The sequence below is a fragment of the Pimephales promelas genome, chromosome 15, assembly GCF_988280905.1.
Source record: "Pimephales promelas chromosome 15, fPimPro1.hap1.1, whole genome shotgun sequence".
Classification (NCBI taxonomy): Eukaryota; Metazoa; Chordata; class Actinopteri; order Cypriniformes; family Leuciscidae; genus Pimephales; species Pimephales promelas.
In genome coordinates this window covers 12,835,533-12,855,453 of record NC_142783.1, presented here as the reverse complement: position 1 = coordinate 12,855,453, position 19,921 = coordinate 12,835,533, and the positions used below count along the sequence as shown (strand labels likewise).

The 19,921-nt window shown below is 36.8% G+C and overlaps 3 protein-coding genes across 5 annotated transcripts in view; 1 reads left to right on the top strand and 2 right to left on the bottom strand.

Annotated features, from left to right (window-relative positions):
- sec23a (Sec23 homolog A, coat complex II component) overlaps window positions 1–8,728 on the bottom strand; it is a 32,514-nt gene extending 23,786 nt beyond the window's left edge. Inside the window, exons 1-10 of the mRNA XM_039673846.2 lie at window positions 8,578–8,728; window positions 6,285–6,520; window positions 6,036–6,093; window positions 5,635–5,721; window positions 5,302–5,538; window positions 5,119–5,198; window positions 2,271–2,415; window positions 1,096–1,254; window positions 500–615; window positions 132–255 (exon numbers count right to left, since the gene is read on the bottom strand). Of these exons, the coding sequence (XP_039529780.2) occupies window positions 132–255; window positions 500–615; window positions 1,096–1,254; window positions 2,271–2,415; window positions 5,119–5,198; window positions 5,302–5,538; window positions 5,635–5,721; window positions 6,036–6,093; window positions 6,285–6,505 (1,227 nt within the window). The 5' untranslated portion in view covers window positions 6,506–6,520; window positions 8,578–8,728. The remainder of the gene's footprint in view (window positions 1–131; window positions 256–499; window positions 616–1,095; window positions 1,255–2,270; window positions 2,416–5,118; window positions 5,199–5,301; window positions 5,539–5,634; window positions 5,722–6,035; window positions 6,094–6,284; window positions 6,521–8,577) is intronic.
- A 680-nt stretch (window positions 8,729–9,408) lies between these two features.
- Window positions 9,409–15,098, bottom strand: srp54 (signal recognition particle 54). The gene is made up of 17 exons (XM_039673864.2): window positions 14,981–15,098; window positions 14,325–14,445; window positions 14,104–14,202; window positions 13,930–14,021; window positions 13,762–13,846; window positions 13,500–13,604; window positions 13,319–13,385; window positions 13,184–13,241; window positions 12,939–13,089; window positions 12,683–12,831; window positions 12,497–12,597; window positions 12,290–12,376; window positions 12,106–12,179; window positions 11,909–12,017; window positions 10,498–10,668; window positions 10,313–10,408; window positions 9,409–10,075 (listed from the first exon to the last, which is right to left on the bottom strand). Exons 3-17 carry the CDS (start codon window positions 14,179–14,181, stop codon window positions 9,984–9,986), a joined length of 1,515 nt encoding a protein of 504 aa, XP_039529798.1. The 5' UTR covers window positions 14,182–14,202; window positions 14,325–14,445; window positions 14,981–15,098; the 3' UTR covers window positions 9,409–9,983.
- Window positions 15,099–15,186: 88 nt separating this feature from the next.
- On the top strand, window positions 15,187–18,342 carry LOC120480610 (uncharacterized). 3 transcript variants are annotated; one of them, XM_089120170.1, is made up of 8 exons: window positions 15,187–15,324; window positions 16,260–16,381; window positions 16,468–16,606; window positions 16,691–16,812; window positions 17,090–17,200; window positions 17,286–17,392; window positions 17,771–17,870; window positions 18,003–18,342. In XM_089120170.1, the coding sequence occupies exons 2-8, from the start codon at window positions 16,349–16,351 to the stop codon at window positions 18,123–18,125; spliced, it is 735 nt and encodes a 244-aa protein (XP_088976296.1). In that variant the 5' UTR covers window positions 15,187–15,324; window positions 16,260–16,348; the 3' UTR covers window positions 18,126–18,342. The 3 variants fall into 3 exon arrangements, with proteins under 3 accessions (XP_088976296.1, XP_039529810.2, XP_088976297.1); XM_039673876.2 differs by lacking the exon at window positions 15,187–15,324 and adding an exon at window positions 15,489–15,678; XM_089120171.1 differs by lacking the exon at window positions 15,187–15,324 and adding an exon at window positions 15,725–16,176.
- Window positions 18,343–19,921: the final 1,579 nt, after the last annotated feature.

Here is a 19,921-nt window from a genome sequence, read left to right as displayed (position 1 = left end):
CTTCATATTCATAACGTGTCATGTCATGATTATGAAGGTGTCATGTTAGTCTTATGCACACCCCTTCAAGTAAAGTGTTAACAAATTTATATTTAAATTGTAAAAAGAAAAAGAACAAAAAAGAAAACCACCTTAATCTCCAGAGTCCCTGCAAGTGCCATCTTAAAGGAACCCTGGACATCTTTCGTGAAAACTCTCTGGAAAGTTTGCTTGAACAGAGATGTGTTGAAAGAGTCCGCCATGACCATATAACCTCTGCATTAACAGAAAAGCAGAAAGGTGCATTGTATGTATTTGGATTGTCTTCAAGAATATACGTATAGAGTAAGTACAATGAGAATTTCACAAATTCGCTCACACTTAAAATCTTGGGGATGGGAATATGTCTAGATTTGTTTTCTTGACTCAAAACATGTTTTAAAATGCACCAATGTCAACTCAAATCAGTATGCTGAAACCATTTCAAAAGAAAATTGAAAACCTTTTCTGAGTTACTTACCCTGTATAGTTGGTGCAGCACTTCATTTCCAGTAATCCTGTCTGATCCAGAGCGCACGCATAAATATCAACGATGTGTCCATTGGCAGCGGCACGGTTGGCCAAGGCTTCATAGTGCTACAAGGGAAAAATAACATTTTAAATGCGTGCAAAAATTTCAAATTTCAAACCGTTTGGGCAACAAGAAGGCTTTCCCAAATTAGTGGAGAATGGCATTATATACGCCAAGGTCATGAAAACCAAGAACTTGGGTCAAAATGTCTACCGTACAATGTACAGTAAGTGTGTACCAAAAGCATAACTGTAAAACTCAAATCAAGAAAAAACAGCTAATTGCCAGTTTTCACACATTTCATATGCAAGAAAAAATATGCAGGTTTTTCCAGAAAATAACTCTAATATTACTGTCTTCTGCTCTGAAATGTCAAATAGTTAAGAATACAGGCACCAGTTTGATTGTAAACCTTCCAATGCACCTTTTAAAACCCATCAGACAACAGTACAGCCACTTAAAGATACTTCACCTTCATGGTACCACCAGTATGTGGGTACTTCTACCAAGCCAATAAAACAAACAACAAATACGGGAAAACTCACTTTAGTGCCTTTCTTCATGAACTTGGCATTGTCTTTCTCGATGTCGTGCCAGGATCTAATAGGTGTTTTCAGTTCATCTCCTACCACCATGCCTGGACCCTGAGTGGCGGGTCCACCAATGAAAGCCATGATGCGAGCGCCAGTGTTAGGGTAAGTGCACTACAAGAGGGAAGTAAATGGAGGGAAACAATAAACAAGCACAAATCCAGAGTAAGACAACCAATTCAGTGTTCGAAAACGAATGAATTTATGCCTTTCATGATCACCTTTTGAGATAAAGGCTTAATGAAAATATAAATATATTACAAATATAAGTTGTACGTACATGAAGTTTTTAGAAAATTATATTTTCATTACAGAATATGCATTTATGAGCAGAATAGTGAATAAAAAAAAGAAGTCATCAACTACTCAGCACATATAATAATTTCTTAAATACTGTTTAACAAGCATCCCAGGATGCCCTTCATGATGTTGAGCTTGAAGAAGCTATGATAAAATTTCCATAATTCTGTTTGTGTTATTTCATTATTTTGATTTTTTTTTTATTAGTCCTAAGTAGAGCTGCACAATTAGGGAAAAATTGAGAAATTTTTTTTTTTGAATGATTGAATAACAAATACTTTTTTTAACAATCAATTGTCACCACCTACTGTGTAATGCTGTAACTGATACAATATTTATTTGAAGTGTCAAGTTACTTTCAAAAGTTGATTTACTCCATTTTGATCACTACCATAGACATTAGTGTTTATATCTGAATTATAAAATCTATGCCTTTACTTTTGTGATAATTTGAAGAATGATCCTGTGTGGTTGAAAAGACCTGTGTGGTTATGAAATGGTTTTATACTTATACATGACAAATACTCAGCTGAAACACCAACGCAGATTTGAATGCTCCACTGTGATCATATTGGTCAAAGGTTTAATAGACATAGTTGAATCATTTTTGTTTAGGAATATAAATAGTGTGGGCATTTGAATCGATACTGCTATCTTTTACCGATTTATCATAGAGCTGTAGTCACAAGTGTGGAAAAATAGTAATAATAAAGAATGAGAAGGTGTGTCCAAACCGGAAGTGTAAACTTATAATTTGGTAACTGCAGCTGGTAGCAAAGCTGCCAGCACAGCAAACCATTAAAGATAATAACAGAAATCCTGACAGTCACCTCTAACAGACCGACAGCAATGGAAAGGGCCACTCCGAGTGATCTCAGTGGTCGTTTGCCTTGAGTGACGGGCCAGGGGTCTCTCTGCAGCTCTCCCAGCAAATCTGTCAGATTCATATCTATCTTCTGTACTGGCTGAAGAAACCTGAGCACATATAAAATCAGTGACCACCATATTCCAACACAACCCCAAAGATATATTAAAAGGGACCATGACATGGATTTTTTTATATATATATTCACTTATGGTTTGCACACAAAAAAAACATGTATGCGGGAAAAACTATTATTTTCAACCTTCATTCTGCTCCTTCGTCTGAAATGATCCTTTATCAATGCACGGCTCCTTTACGGCTTGTCAGTAAACGGCCACTGTTATGATTGGCTTACGTCAATGCATAGAAAACAGTATCAACAGTACCCCCTCTCTGTTGCACGTAAGTGTTTTGAAAACACTACCCATATTAAACAGTCATTTAAAGACAAAACATTATGAAATCATTTACTTGCGGTTTGTGATGCAGCTGCTGTCAGATCCAATACAGTTGGGCTGCTTAATTTTTCAAGAAAAAAATCTTTACATTAAACTTTACCTCGATTACAAAATAAAATGCTACGAACAAACATATAACCAGGGGTGCAAATCACTTTTTTGGCCTGGTTCTCAAGGGAGCACATGGACAGTTACAGACATTGAATAATCAAAAGTAAAATAAGACTATAATCTTTACTGTATAAATTAAATATAATTCATGTAATTAATACAATTTATCTGTGTTAAAGCTAATGATTTTCTCTTTTGTTGTTTGATTAACATTGGTGGTACCGAACAGCTGTTGGTATATTAGGCTGCTATCATTTTAAAGGGATACTCCATTTTATTCCCTTAACTAAGACGAGTTGATGCATACCTCTGTCGTCTCAGTGCGCGCACTCAATCGCTCTGGCGCGCGAGACATTTTGATCGCACTTAACTAGCCCAGTTCATTCAATATGGGCCAAGCAGAGAAGCGACCAAACACCTACACGTTTCCCCTATTTAAATACAGTTACACGAGCAGTGTAACTCAACCTAGGATGGTGACACAAAATAAAAAGTGGTGCTTTTCTAAGCGTGTAAAGTGGATAACTATATTGTTTAGTGAAATACCAATGCAAGTGCTTGGGAGCACTTCGACTCGACGCATATATATCTATGGACTCAGCGCAGTAATATCATCGATGCGGAGAGGGAGAGGACTTTTCACGAGTGATGAGTATATTAGTGATAGTGATGATGAGTCAAAGTGCTCCCAAGCACTTGCTGTGGTATTCCGCCATACAATATAGTTATACACTCCACGTCGTCCAGAGTCGTGGCCAAAGCCAATTCGAAAGACCGCTGTGCGCCAGCAGCATCTTGTTTGTTTTCAATTAGCAGGGAAATCACCTATGGCGCAGAACCGTCACAACTCTGCCCGCCCACCAACTCTATACACGATGTGATTGGCCTGGCCAGAGTTTGGTTTTCAACGGAGAGTTGCTAGACCACACTGGTGGCAAAATAATTTTTGCTGCCGCTATGGTGCGTCTAGATTTCTAGGCTAGTAAACGTGTCCTTGTCCCCAAAAATGTTGGTACTCAAAAGCGCTTCCCTCAACGTTTTCTGGTTCGTTCAATTTTAGCATGCCTGCGCACCTGAGCACCAGTTATGTGCACCCCTGCATATAACTCTCCGATGTGAACCAGGAAGCCATTAAAATAAACTATTCATTTGTTTCTGATGCTGGGATTCTTCTAAAGTCTGTACAGAGACGTGAATGAGCTGTTTAACCCTTTGATGCACAACATGGGTCTAAATAGACCCGACTGAGTTTTCATTTTCTATATCTTTCCAAGAAATTAATTTCATCATTCAGTATTCCAAGTATTCCTAAATTAACTTGTTTTTGCACATCACAAATCCTTATTTTTATTTTTCCTTTCTTACTTTTTGAAAAAAAAAATAGTTTTTGTATAAAAACCCTTCTAATGTGCAACATGGGTCTAAAAAGACCCATATTCATTTCCTATGTTATTTCAGTGATGGCTGAGTATTTCTTAGCTGAATCTTTAAAATATATGTTTTTTTTTTTATCATTTCTTATTCCAGGTATTCATTAAATATCTTGTTTTTGATTTCCACAAATCATTATGTTTATGTTTCCTTTCTTACTTTATAAACAAACACAGTTTTTGTATTTCTACATCAATTTTACATACATGGGTCTAAAATGACCCATATTCATTTGCTATGTTATTTCAGTGATGGACGTATCAAAGGGGACGTTCTTTCACTCTTCCATTTGTCCAGTTGTCGACAGACTCAAGCACATGGAGTGTGTCAGAAACTGAACCCGCACCTGTATGCTGTATCCAGTGTAGACATAGACTGATTATAATGGGTTATATTTGCTTTTGACACGATGAGACTCTCACATGAATGCCAGTGGGCAGGACCTATAGTGTGATGATGTAAAACTATTCGTCAACGCCTTGCTCTGGAGGCAGTCATATGCAAATCTATATGCCCGTGTGACATCACAGATCCCACAATATCAAAACGACACGTTTTTGGAGCTTGATTAAATAAATGCTTTGTTTATGAGGAGGACGTTTTAAGCTATGAAACTTGTAGGATGCTTTAATGGTACAAAGACCTCTAGATCAAGGCAAAATTTGATTTTTCATGTCATGACCCCTTTAAATATATAGAAGAAAACAGAAGCTGCCCTGTGAATAGTCAACAAGGTTCTTGCAAGCTTCAATTTGATTATTGAAAGTAATTATTCATCTATACAGCTTGAAGAGGATGTTGAATTCAGCACACCTGTTTGAAGGAGGAACCTGAGGCTGTTGTGGACCTCGGCCTGCCTGCGCCGCAGCTGGTTTAGTCAAGCCAAGCATCTCCTGAACATGAAATTAAAATATTGCATATTAAGAGACACTTATGCCGACTAGTTCAGTCAAACACTTGTATCTTAAATTAGTTTCTCATGCATGTGATCTTCACCTGGAGCTGTTTAGCACTGAGGTCTTTGGTTCCCCTGAAGACGTAGCTTTTAGAGATGCCTTCACAGCCCAGCTCGTGAACTTGGACCATGCGTCCAAACGTGATGAGGCCCACCAGAGCAGAGGGAGGCAGCAGACTGAGGGACATCTGAAGAGACTCCTTCAGCGCCTGCAGATCATCATCTTCCATACATGTGTCCACCACATACAGGAAGTTCAGAGGCATCTGCACACCACGCTACAGAAAAGAAACAGAATCAGCAGTTATTCACGGATCCACTTCTAGTGTACAGTATTTCTATGGCAATGAAAGGGAATTAATTAAAGGTGATACCTGGACAACATATTCAATAGTGGAGAACTGTGGGAGAAGCTCAGCAGGTTGGTTGACCTCTGATATCCCAGCGTAAGTTGGAGGGAACTATGACAGAAAATTGTTTAAGCCAATAATTAAATGGCAATGCACTTTTCCAGGGCTTCAACAACTAATAAAAAAAACAATAATGAAAATAATCAAGAAACAATTTGATTATTGATTAGTCATGTAATTACATTCACTAAATTTGCTTACATTACGTTTAAATTGCACATTTTGAAGACAACATTGGGCAGGATGTGGAATAATAATTTTGTAAATAATGGATGCATTTATCATTATTATTATAAATAATTAATCATTTTAGAGTTAATTTGTGAGCTTCAGCCCTACTCATTTTAAAACTGCAAAGACTTTACCTGATTTCTCTGATAACAGAAGTTGCATGCCCAGAGTTTTGCTCTGTAATCCACTTGACTGATTGTGTAAACAATGAAAAAAGAAAAAAACAAAAACAAAACAGAAGCATAATAATATTAGAGCGTCGCATATAATGTATCCAGCTTTCATAATAAATGTGTTTATTTGGAAATTACGGCAATGGATAAGTAGAAGATCCTCCATCTGTGAACTCATTATGCTGTCTGCTCAGACTTAACAAGACTTACCACAGAGGATTGAGCACAGCCCGGCACGTGGCCCGGCTGCACAGAACCGGCTCGTACTGAATCGGGGGAAGATCCGGACGCTCTTTCAACGGGGTGAACAGGGAGGCCACTGGAACCACCATACGCGTGGCTTCCAGACGACTGGACGGCCAAACGTTCCAACTGAAACGGACGCCGTCGCGGTCCTCGTTCTGCTGGATGAACTCCTGGAAGGTCGCCATAGCACCCTCTGGAATCTACAAGAAGTTATACACACTTTACAGAAGATGGAGCACTACTGAAGTGATTTCCATGTATCTTAGTTGAGGAACAACTAAAAGATCAAGCAGTGAAACAGTCACTACAGACATAGACATTTACCCAGTGATGTTATGTATTCAAATAAGACATCCAATCTGATCTGTGTGCGTATATTACAGAGACAGGCCAGCCCAGTCTGATTCATCATTACTCTTTGGACATAGGGCAAACTATAATGTCTCATCATACATCATTAAAATCTGGAATGAGATAAGAGATAGAAGTTCTGCTCAGAAACATATGATGACAAATGCCATCTAGGTAGGCATCTCACTAGGGTTTGGGTAACAGCTTATATCTTTATGTCTGACTGTGACTTTGATGCACAAAAATCCTGTCTACTAGGTGGTTTTCAAACTTTTTGAAGCCAAGGTCATCAACATATGATACCCTTTGTGAGAAACCCTTGTCTTAAAATATAAAGGTAGCTAAGATAGAATTTCAGTATATACACTGGGCAAAAGTTTGAAACATTATAATTTTTTGTCTCGTATTCTCATCAAGCCTGCATTTATTTGATTAAAAAAATAGTAATATTGTGAAATAATATTACAATTTAAAATAATGATTTTCTATAACCGTACTTTAAAAAAAAAATTCTGTGATGCAAAGCTGAATTTTCATATGATCCTTCAGAAATCATTCTGATGATTTGATACTCCGTTATTATTAAATTGCAGCTATTATTACAGGTTTGGAACCCATGATAAAAAGTTAAAAAGAACAGCATTTATTCGAAACAGAATTATTATCTATCAATATAAATCTTTACTATAACCTTTTATCAATTTAACAATTAAAAAAAATTGCTGCCCACAACCATTAGAATGGTAAAGGGGAAAAAATTGCAAAAATGTTTCTATTTTAAATAAATGCTGTCCTCATTAAACTTTTTATTCATCAAAGAATCCTAAAAAAAAAAAGTTTCCAACATTGATAATAAATAAGTAGAATGATTTCTGAAGGATCCTGTGTGACACTGAAGACTAGAGTAATGATGCTGAAAACTTAGCACATGAATAAATTACATTCGAAAATATATTCAAACAAAAAAGTTATTATAAATTATAAAAATTTTGCAGAGTATTACATTTTTTTCAGTATTTTTAATCAAATATGCAGCCTTGGTGAGCATTAGAGACTTTTTTCAAAAACATTAAAAATAGTAATGTTTCCAAACTTTTGAAACTGAAAGGTACTCTGTGTGTGTGTGTTAATGTAAAATTTTCTTAACACTGACCCCAGACCCTAGTTTGAAACCCCTGCCTTCACAGACCAACCCCTGACTACCGAGCACCCAAAAAAAAAAAAAAGGAAAAGAAAAAAGCCACATGTGCAGCTGAGAAGAACAGACCAATGAGAGAGAACATTCGAGACAGCCAAGTGTGCAAATTAAAACACTTTTGGGGAAATAATAGGGTACAGGATAAATAAACAATGCAACAAGCTGCAGTTTTCAAATCAGAGACCATGCTAACATTACAAGGCTAATAGCAAATGTAGGATTATTTATTTCTCGCAAGGAAAGACATAAAACTATGACTATATAGTCAGCTACACAGACACATCCTATTTTGTTGAATAAGTTTAGTTTACTTTAGTTTACTTGAACTAACGTTACATGGATCCACTGGGGGCATCAGCCCACCCCTCCAAAATTAGCCACAGAGAAAGCTAGTTCGATAGCTTTAGGAAATAATACTCATCTTACACCAACAAGAAAACAACTTGAGTGCTACCACTACTTCATAACGACCTGATCAAACATTTCAGGTAAGAATCCCCTGTGAATGCCTGCCTCCTTGTTGATGTAACGTTAGCTAACAGATACGATGCTTCCATTCAACACTGACTTCAAGCTAAATGCCCTTTAAACCTTAGATTTCTTGAGCTACTGTCAACCTAACGCTCTACAATCGTAAACATTGATCGAATCATTAACGTAATTTAAATGACCATCTAGTTGTAAAGGGAAAGGTGTGTTATAACATACCTGAAGCCTTGATTTTGTGTCTCTTCGGAGACTCTCAGTCAGTCAGTGACAGATAGCGGCGCGCTCACGGGCGCAAGCGAGCTCTCGAGCTGATGATGACGTAGCAACTCAACATGGAGTCGGTGCCACGTCAAGAGCCCGAGACTTGGGCAAATGATACATTTCAACAGTTATATTAAACATTTTATTTTTGAGAAACTGTGTCATTTTCAGTTTCTCAATTTTTTTTTTATTTTTAGATTTTTTTTTAACTTAAATTAAACTATTAAATGTGTGTTTATAGTAAAGTAGTGATGTATTTTATACATTTTTTATGTTTAAACACTCATTTATCCATGTTTTATGATGACCCTTATTTTCATGCAATGACATTGTATTCTTGATTTTGTAAAGTCTTCGATATGAAAATATTGTATAGACATTATATTAGAAGCAAATCAGTTTCCCACATGGAATTACTTGGATCAATAAATGTATTAAATTGTAATAATGTTCATGATGCATCATTATCATTAATTGCAGTTTCCTTGATTTTTTCATTAAAAACAATACAAAACTTAATATGTGCCCAATTTCCATTCACTTCAAAAACGTACAATTTGAAAGCATTTTTGTCATTTACTTTTAGGCAATTACAATCATGTAACCACAGATACACCACAAATATTACCAACTAATCTCTGTGCAAATTGATCAAGCTGTTGCTTTGTCTGGATTTCAAATGTACATAAACAGTGCAAGTACTATGGTCAGTCTGTTAAAAAAAAAAACACAAGTTAAATATTTGATGACATTTCAACAGAATCAAAGAGGATAATAAGACAACTGCTGTTAAAATGTTGCCATATAAATTTTATTATAACATTGACAAAAATATTGCCACACTTTTTTGCAACTATTGTATTCATCTCTGATACAAAGCCAAAGCTTTTCTATGGCAAACCAAGAAATCAGAAATAGTCAATTATACAATAAACCATGATTTCTACTCGCGAATATATTATGCTATGAATATGGTCATAGCAATTACTGTATAATCATATAACCTTTACGGCTTTACCTGTAATCCAGCTCTGATATTTAAGGTCAGATGTCAATTTTGTTGACAATTTTGTGAAGCACTCAGATGCCTGTGTGTATATTTGCCAAGATGAACACTCTCTGACATCACAAGACATTTTAAACAATCCCTGGACATGATCTCAGGAAGCAAATTTTCTTCTAACAGTCCCCATTTTTCTGCTCCAGAAACACTCGGCTTTACATTTAAATGAGTCTTTGTTAAATGTTTTACACCTTTTAAAGAATTAAATTATATGTGGCAAGACAAATCAAACCATCTTCATCTGCCCAGGTTTTATTTGCTAAAACCGTCATATGCATCTTCTGTTTGCCGGATCAGAGGTTCACATGTTGTTAAATCCCATCATGCCTTTCATGTTGCCAGCAGCTCCCTGCTGAAACTGCCTCATCATGGACTGCAGTCCAGCCATGCCACCTTGCAAATAAACAAAGACAGCCGTCTTGAAGTAAAGCTTTTACAACCATAACCAATATTCAAAAAACCTTACATATCTCATGATGACGTGTCATTAAAAAAAAAGTGCGATAGCAATTCACTGCTTAGCTCATTTTAAGAAGGCTCTTGCATGCAACAACTTTCCCATCTGTAGAAAAGGTAAATCAATGGTCAAGCAAAAACTAAAGCATGTTATGGTTTTAAGGGAGCTCATACCCATGTGATGAAGCACTCTGGGATCCATCATTTTAGCCATCTGCTGGTTCAGTTTCGCCATCTGTGACGGGTTGACGTTCTTGCTCATGTCCCCTCCTTCAAAACAATGATACAGTGAGTCACTGATTTTTGTTGAATGCATCACGTTTGGTTGGTTCACAAATATTGGATGCAAATCACTCAACCTTTAAACAAGCCTTTGATGCCTCCCATCTTCTTGACCATCTGCGCAAACTTTGTGTACTGGGTGAGCAACTCTTGTACATCCCTGGTAGCCACTCCTGAACCCCGGGCCACTCGCTGGATGCGGTTGGGCTGTTTACTGAATAGCTTGGCACCATCCTTGTTGTCGAGTTCTGAGTTGAAAAACCACAACATGTTAACTGAACCGGTCAAGTCAAAAGACTAATTGACCCTTAGCTAAGCCCCGCCCTCTCTAGTTACTGTTGCTACGCCTGTCAAGCTTGCATGCCTGGCACGTCTATTTTAGTGTGTCAGACATTCCCAAGGAGAAAATTACTCATTTTTGGGAGGGAATTCACTCTTCCATCCAAACTTTGAGGATACTGCCGCCGCGTATCAGATTTCAAATTCCACACACAATACTTTGGCATGTTTCCCTCGCACGAAAACTTGCCAGACCTCCCGTGCCTGGTTACGGTTGCTAAGACATGATTGGCCAGTGGCAGTTTTCGGGCATGGCCTAGCGAAGGGTCAATTAGCCTGCGCTTTCTGCAAGATTTTCCTGGTTTTTTTTTATGTTTTTTTCAATATATGAAGCAAAACAAGGTCTGTGGTAAACAACTTAATACTCTGATGTTTTTTTCTACAATGTAAATTACGTGCACACATATTGAAAACATGAATTTTAAAGCTGTAATGTTTATTTAAAACACATGTTTCTGATAAGTAGCTAGATAAGAACATTTGGGGTGTGAGTGTGTCCAGTTTACGTTGTGGAACCAAAATTATAAAGCCCAAAGTATGCTTCGTTTTTGTCATTAAACGCATAGCCTTTCAAAGTATACTCCATTTAATGCGCTTGTGTGAGCGATGGCAGTCGACAAGTCGACTAATGAGCCTCTAGAAAATTCATCTTGATCCAGTGACTGCACTATTTTTCTCCAGAATATAATATGACTGATAAAAAACTTGAAGTTGCTGCTCTCTCATAACCCCCTTTACACAAGCGCTTATCAATGCGGTCGTTTGTTGTTGTTGTTGCAGTCTCAGGTATTTTGTTGTTGTTCTGTCTCTTTAGTTTTCAACTGTGAAACAACATCCTGGGCCAGTGTTGCCACCTTGTGGAACAACTGATTAATGCAAATTCAAGCGTATGTGCAACCTGCGAGTACAAAGAAGAGTATACTTTGGGCTTAAGAATCATCTAGATGTTTAACACAGACCTTATTTTACTTAAACTGAAAATAATAATAATAATAATAAAAACCCATTATAAAACCCCATGGAAAATCTTGAGGTAACCCCTGACGAATTAATCTTCAGGGGTTTGACGTCACGCCTGAAGCGCTCTATTTAGGCTAGTCAATGCTCTTTTTATATACAAGTTATAAGACAGTATTAAAAAGCACATACCCTGGTCATTCATGCTATCCATTATTGTCATGAGTTTCTTTAGTCTGGCCATTGACTCCTGCTCATTTCCTTTGCTCATGAAATCTGTTCCAAAGCCTGGGATCATGCCCTAAACAAAGAAAATCAGAAATTGTGAGAAAAGAACTACTCTGTGGACAATCATAATAAGACATCCTTTCAGTTGAGGTTGGCGTTACCATGATCTGACCAAAAGGTCCCATCTTCATGATGTTCTGAAACTGTTCATACATGTCCCTGAGTGTAAACTGACCTAAGAGAGAGAAATGTCACATCTGTTAGTGAAAAACACACTGGAAAATATCTAGTGTCTAAATTATCGACCCAAAAAAAGCATTCTTATAGAAACAACGTTATAGTTACCATGTTTCAGTTTGTCAATTAGCTCCTCGTTGTCATCAAGCTTTAGTTCGTTCACTTTGTCAATCAGTCCCTCAATATCTCCCATACCTAGAGGAAAAATAAGAATTGCAACATAAATAGCAGTTCAAATGACAATCAGATGTTTGTGCATTTAAAGCTTTTATCTAAATGTTTTAACAGAAGCTCAACAGTATTTCCAAACCTTACCGAGCAGTTTGCTTATGAAGGGCTGAGTCTTGAAAGGTTCGAAGTCGTCAATGTGCTCGCCTGTGCCGATAAAAATGATGGGACTCTTTGTGGCCGCCACACTGTAAACATAAATTGTCTGTAAACTCTTTAATGTATTTAATTTACTTAAGTGCTGAAAATATAAATCATAAAGTGTGTACTTACGCACTGAGTGCACCACCACCCTTGGCATGGCCGTCCAGTTTGGTGACAATAACAGAAGCCACATCGACTTTGTCTTTGAAGGCCTTAGCCTGAGCCTCACAAGCCTGACCAATGGAGGCATCCATCACATACACTATGTTGTCAGGTTGCTGTGGGAACAGAGAATAACCACCACAAAGCATCAAGCCTTATTATTGTATCATTTATACAGTATTTTGCCATCTTTATAGCTTTATTTGATCAAATGTTCACTTACCACAGCATTCGACACCTGAAGCATTTCCTCAAAAAGTGAGTCCTCCTGTTTATGTCTACCACTAGTGTCCACAATGATTATTTCAAAGTTTTCTGTCTTGAATTTTTCCACACCCTCTGCAGCTATGACCACTGGATCCATTTCTGTGTAACTATTAAGTCACACCAACAAGAATCAATAATTAGGTTTTGGTGAACAAATGCAAATGTGACAGGAAATGAAATGGGGAGTAATGCTTTTATTACCTCCCATAAAAGGGTATTCTGGCTTTCGTTGCATTTTGCTTGAGTTGGTCGAAAGCACCTTTAAAAACAAACAAGAAAATTAAACTTTTTACAGAACGTATTAATGTGCAAACATGTAAAGAGAGTCGATTTTACCTGCTCTGAATGTGTCGGCGCAAATCAAACATGTTTTCCATCCTTTTCTTTGGAAGTAGTATGCCAACTAATAAAAAGAAAAAAGATTCTTGCTTCTGTGATTAGCTGTATAAAAAGAGGTGTATAATCTAAAATGTCTAAAAGCTTTAAAAATCTGGGCAAACACCCAAGAACTGCTCACCTTTGAACATGTTGTGGTTTTCCCACTGCCCTGCAGACCCACAAACATGATAACGTTGTTCTTTCCCTTTGTGGGAGTCCAGGCTTTGACTCCAGGATCCACCAGCTGCAATAAAAGCACTCAGTATTCATCTTCTACAATACACTCCTATCACCTATCAGTCAATTCAATTTGGTTTAATATTATTTCTCTCCTCCATGACAAAATAGAGATCTCCTGATCAGGAGATCAGAGTCTCCTCGAACAGGAAACAATTACTTACCTTGACAAGTTCCTTGAAAACAGCATGCTGGATCATTCTTCTCTTGTTCAGCCCAGAGGCCATCTCCTCCAGATCAATGGCTGCCCTGAAATTATAGAGTGGTTAGAGAACAGACACATTCTACAAAAGGGAATTTACCATAAAAAGATCAAAACTCTTGTTACATACTTGACATTTTCTCGAAGCTGCTTTACCAACTTGATATTCACATCAGCCTCCAGCAGGGCAGCACAGACTTCCTTGAGCATAGCATTTAATACCTAAGGAAAATTGTAAAATAGTTAGCATTTAGTGATGGACGACAATGCCTAACAAGCCCAAATTGCATTATGTTCACTGTACCTCCTCATTGATAATGGTGGCATTGCTCAAAGACCTCAAAGCTGAGGTTATTTTCCTCCCGAGATCAGCTAAAACCATTTTTGCGGTTAAACAACCAACCTGCAACAGATTAAAATAAAGAAAGAGATTTAACAGATGACCAGCTTTCAGTCACAAAGCCATTGAGTAGGACTTGAGTAAAGACATTATAATTGTGATGGATCTAATGTATACTTCCTTACTTGTTATGAGAATGAGACTTTCCAATGTTGTGGGGGTTTCCCCCAAAACAACCCTCCTGTCACCGCTCACTCTGAACCTCAAGACTTCAGTGGAACCAGCGCAATGATGTTTTCAACCTCTCTAGGCATTAGGCAAACACAAATGAAAACGTCAAATAAAAATGGACGAGCTGTTATGTTATTACCAGCTATGCACTGTACGATTTGGCCATGTACATTTTAAGCCATGTATCTGGACTGCATCAAAACACTAATGTTGACACACACACATGAGTATGTATGAAATCAACATAGTTTTATATTATATATTTGAATATTCATTATTACGAGCCATGGACTGTACGATATGGATGAATCTGGCATATTTAAGCCATGTATCGAAACTACATCAAAACACAAATGTTGGCACACACATTAGTATTTAAACTGTTATGAAATCATCATAGTTTTATATTATATACTTGAATGTCTGTTAAGACTGACTAAAAGCTCTATGCTGAAAAGAGGCCAGACAGCCGCTGTAACCCGCACAGCCGTTGTCGATTTACTTAAATACAGGATTGAATTCATGTTTAACTCAACCCCGTGTCAGTTTAAAAAGTTCGACGCCCGAAATATTAAGATATAGAGATATATTTCGATTAAACATTACTTACATAAACTCGCAGCAGCTGTTTTTCGGCGAGTGGAAAAGCGACTACAAACGTCATCTAACCCCCAACTTCCCGTGACGTGACTTTACTTCCGTTTGTAAAACAAAAGTTTGCCTTTTTTATTTGAAAACAAAAAAATTATTATTTATAGTTTAGATTCGGTTTCCTTCACTTAACTTGCGTGTAATATTATTATATCTCTTTTTATATAAGTTAGAATATACGTTTATACTATTATTGTTTCTTTTTAAAATAGAGATGTTGGTCATGAGGCAAAATTATGGAAGCTTTTCTTAAGGTGGCACAGCAGTAGCTAGATAAAATTGATTCCAACGTAAAACAAAATGGTAAAAATGTTTACATTTAAAAGTCATTCAAATCTAATTAATGCCATTTTAAATTACAAATGGAATTATCGCCAGGAATATTTTATAATATCAGGTTGATGTTCACAAAAATGTGAAGTTCTAACGTTACCTTAAACAAGACTCTTCTCACTGATTCTACTACCGCAGGCTCATACGTGTTGCTGCTCAGTAGTATCAGCCCATGCTGGCAACCTAGATTGTGATAGGCGTAAAATAAGTATCACGAGCTTGAATAAATGCAATATAACGATGCAAAGAATGAAATTCTGCAGGTGTTTTCAAAGACGGAGAGGCAACATCTTCCAAAACTTTTAGAATGGTTAAAAACATCTGGTAAAATCAGGAACTTTTGTTATTGTCTTGTTCGCTACAGATTAACGTTAGAACATGTGCACGATGTAAGCATGTTCTTATTAGACTTAATGCAAAAAACAAAAAAAAACAACAACTTTAGGAAAATAAGTGTTTTTTTCATGGACTAGTCAATTTTGAGATTTTGGGCTATTTTGCATCTATAACTTGTAATCATTTAACGTTAGGCGGAAAGAAAACGTCCAACATACACATAAGTGTTTATTTTACCATGCTTTTTTAATTGTTTGTTTTATTCATGCTTTATTAATTACAATGCATAGGCCTATCTTTCAATAACAATATCTTTTATGGGCTTTTTTAAATAACATTATATTCCTAATGATGTTCCCAAGTTTTGATCCCGGCTTCTTTTCTGTAAATTTGTGCAAATTTGCTTATTTCCACATACTATTTCTTACTTACATTAACAATTTTGCAATGGTTAATGCAACCTAAGTATACTAAGCATATAGTATGGTAAGAATATAGTGTTATCTATTAGTTAAAATGTTTACCATAATATTATTCTGTCTATAACAGTTTTTAATCTACATTTTTAGGTGATCTGGATGATTTCCTGGTGGATAACCAAAGTGTTATTCTTCAAAGTATTGCAGAGGACCTAAGGACTTGCCTTCCACTAGAGGCTATGGCTCCCTCTGAGACCATGGCTATTCAGAAGGTTCGTGTTTTAGATTTTTAGCATTGTGCTCTGGGATTCACAACTACATTTCATTGTTAGATCCTAAAGCACACTTTAACTTTTAGACTCAACAGAAACCTCATCCCACTATGCATGTAGATGCATTCTTATATGATGAGGAAACTGTAGATTCATTGTGTGAAGAGGGAAAAATGAGTCGGAACTACTGCCTCAACTGTGGATCGCACAGAACAGCACCGTTGGGTAAGTGTTTGCATGGATACTTGTGTACATAAACTCATGCAATAAAAAGTAACATCATAATATGCAATTAATAATTTTTCAAAGAGTTCATCTCACATTCATTCTCGATCCCGGAGCTCCAGTTCCTATTCCGCAACGTTCTTCCAGACCTCACAGGAAAACTGGTGGTGGATGTGGGATCTAGATTAGGAGCTGTGCTATTTGGGGTAAATTGCTGATGATGTTTGTTTAAGCACACTTAAACTCATTATCAATTGTGAATTAACTGATGCTTATAGTATACTTGAAACAGTAATTGTCGCCCTGGGGCAACCAGGGGTTAAGTGTCTTTCCCTTCTGGGTTTAAATCGGCAACATTTTACGTGCCCGCCCAGATCTGTCTGTATCCACAAGGCTACACCAGCTTTTATCTTTCTTTCTAAAACATGGTCTGACTCTGATGACACATCTATATTATTGCCTCTGATTTTTTTCTCTTCTCAGGGCTACCTTTACAGTGCAGCATCTCAGCTTATTGGGGTTGAAATAAGTTCAGAGTTTGTCAAGCTTCAAACTATGGCTGTACAGAAATATGGCTTCAGTGACAGAATTCAGGTAATTGATCATACCTTTTTTTTTTGATGACCATTGTTTTATCTGGATAGTATGTTAATAGAGATGTTCAATGTGCCCTACATAGGTGATTCATGCAGATATCCGCTCTCAGGCTGCCTTAGTGCAAAATACAGACGTTTTGATCATGAACAACGTTTTTGAATTCTTCATGGAACCAAGTGATCAAATCCAGTAGGTGCCAAATCATGATTGTACTTGCAGTAAGAACATGCAGAGATCTTATTGAAATAATGCATACAATTTTTTTTATAATAAACAAATGATATATTGTGCATGCATAATTATTATGCAAGTCAATAGAAATATATATAATGCAATACTATAGAAATTGCATGTGCTTTGGACTAGATATGCCTCTTAACAATTATAAATCACTTATAATTAATAGTCTAGTTATTAAGATTGATGTGGTTTGGAATTGGTAAAATGTACTTGGACAAGAATATAATCAGAATATCGACCTATGTATAGTATTGAATAATTATGTATAGTATAGTATAGTAATTGTGTCTTAAGGTTTACACTAAAATTATCCATTTTCTTTTTCAGAGCTTGGCTGTTTATTAATAAAAATTTCCGAAAGAAAGGTGCACTGTTAGTAACTGTACCCAGCATTCAAGAAGCACTTGATTTACTTCAGGATGCTGTTGTAAGAAGCTTTGCTCTGTCTCTAATATTACTGTATTTGTCTTCTAATTGTGATTGGTAGTATAATTCAATACACCAGCCTTTTATCAAGATTTGATGTAACAATTCTAAGTTCTTTTTTTTTCTTTCCCAGTTCCTAGAGACATTAGCACTCAGCCAATGGATAGAGGAAGTACAACTTGATTACACTGTTTATCTAAAAGATGACACAGATCCAGATTCTCTCAAGCAAATCCATCTTTATATAGTACGTTGACACTTAGAAGAGAAAGCAGATGCAGTGGAACAATGAATATGATTATCCTCAGTGAGGTCTTTAACAGGATAGATTTAATTTAACAAACAACATGCCGTTTTAGGTTAACTTTAATTTGTCAACTTTTTTAAGTTATACTTCAAACTGTCTGTTTATGTAACTAGCTCAAATAATCTATTTATGTAATGTTATGTTGGCAGTGGCACTGCTGCATTTTAAAGGATAAAATAATAAATATCTATTCCTGTATGTGCCCTCTTCCTTGGTTTGGTTGCATTTCTGTGTAACACTCTTTCTGATGAAGCAGGAAGTAGGGGGTGTTTTTTTTTTTCTTTCGCTAGCAGAATTGTGTGTGTGGTGCGTGTGTGTACGTATATATATATATATATATATATATATACTCACCTAAAGGATTATTAGGAACACCTGTTCAATTTCTCATTAATGCAATTATCTAATCAACCAATCACATGGCAGTTGTTTCAATGCATTTAGGGGTGTGGTGCTGGTCAAGACAATCTTCTGAACTCCAAACTCAATGTCAGAATGGAGAGAAAGGTGATTTAAGCAATTTTGAGCGTGGCATGGTTGTTGGTGTCAGACGGGCCGGTCAGTTACTGGGATTTTCACAAACAACCATTTCTAGGGTTTACAAAGAATTGTGTGAAAATGGAAAAACATCCAGTATGCGGCAGTCCTGTGGGCGAAAATGCCTTGTTGATGCTAGAGGTCAGAGGAGAATGGCCCGACTGATTCAAGCTGATAGAAGACAAACTTTGACTGAAATAACCACTCGTTACAACCGAGGTATGCAGCAAAGTATTTGTGAATCCACAACACGCACAACCTTGAGGCGGATGGGCTGCAACAGCAGAAGACCCCACCGGGTACCACTCATCTCCACTACAAATAGGAAAAAGAGGCTACAATTTGCAAGAGCTCACCAAAATTGGACAGTTAAAGACTGGAAAAATGTTGCCTGGTCTGATGAGTCTCGATTTCTGTTGAGACATTCGGATGGTAGAGTCAGAATTTGGTGTAAACAGAATGAGAACATGGATCCATCATGCCTTGTTACCACTGTGCAGGCTGGTGGTGGTGGTGTAATGGTGAGGGGATGTTTTCTTGGCACACTTTAGGCCCCTTAGTGTCAATTGGGCATCGTTTAAAGGCCACGATCTACCTGAGCATTGTTTCTGACCATGTCCATCCCTTTATTGCCACCATGTACACATCCTCTGATGGCTACTTCCAGCAAGATAATGCACCATGTCACAAAGCTTGAATCATTTCAAATTGGTTACTTGAACATGACAATGAGTTTACTGTACTAAAATGGCCCCCACAGTCTCAACCCAAATAGAGCATCTTATATATAATGTATGTATATATTCACAGAAGAGATATTTTAAGTGTCAATAGGCTTAAATAAAGTCTAATAGACACGAATAAACAATGACATGCATTTATTTCATGGGGGTATGATGAAGAAATTAAAAACTTAGCAACCTTTAGATTGTACTTTGTACATATGAAGTACATTTGTTCACAGAAAATATTATAATCATCTCTCAAGCTTTTTTTTGGGGGGGGGGGGGGGATTTGTTACAAATATAGAGCTACAATTATATGTGTTTATTTCTAATATATATTTTATATATGAACCTAAAATTTCTTTCAAGATTCATGAAGCTTCAGTGGTAGAAAGAAAAACCCCTACAATTTCCACATTCGCCTCCTACTATTGGATGTGGAGGCGTGATTGGCACTCAAAACGCCCAATGCAATGACAGAAT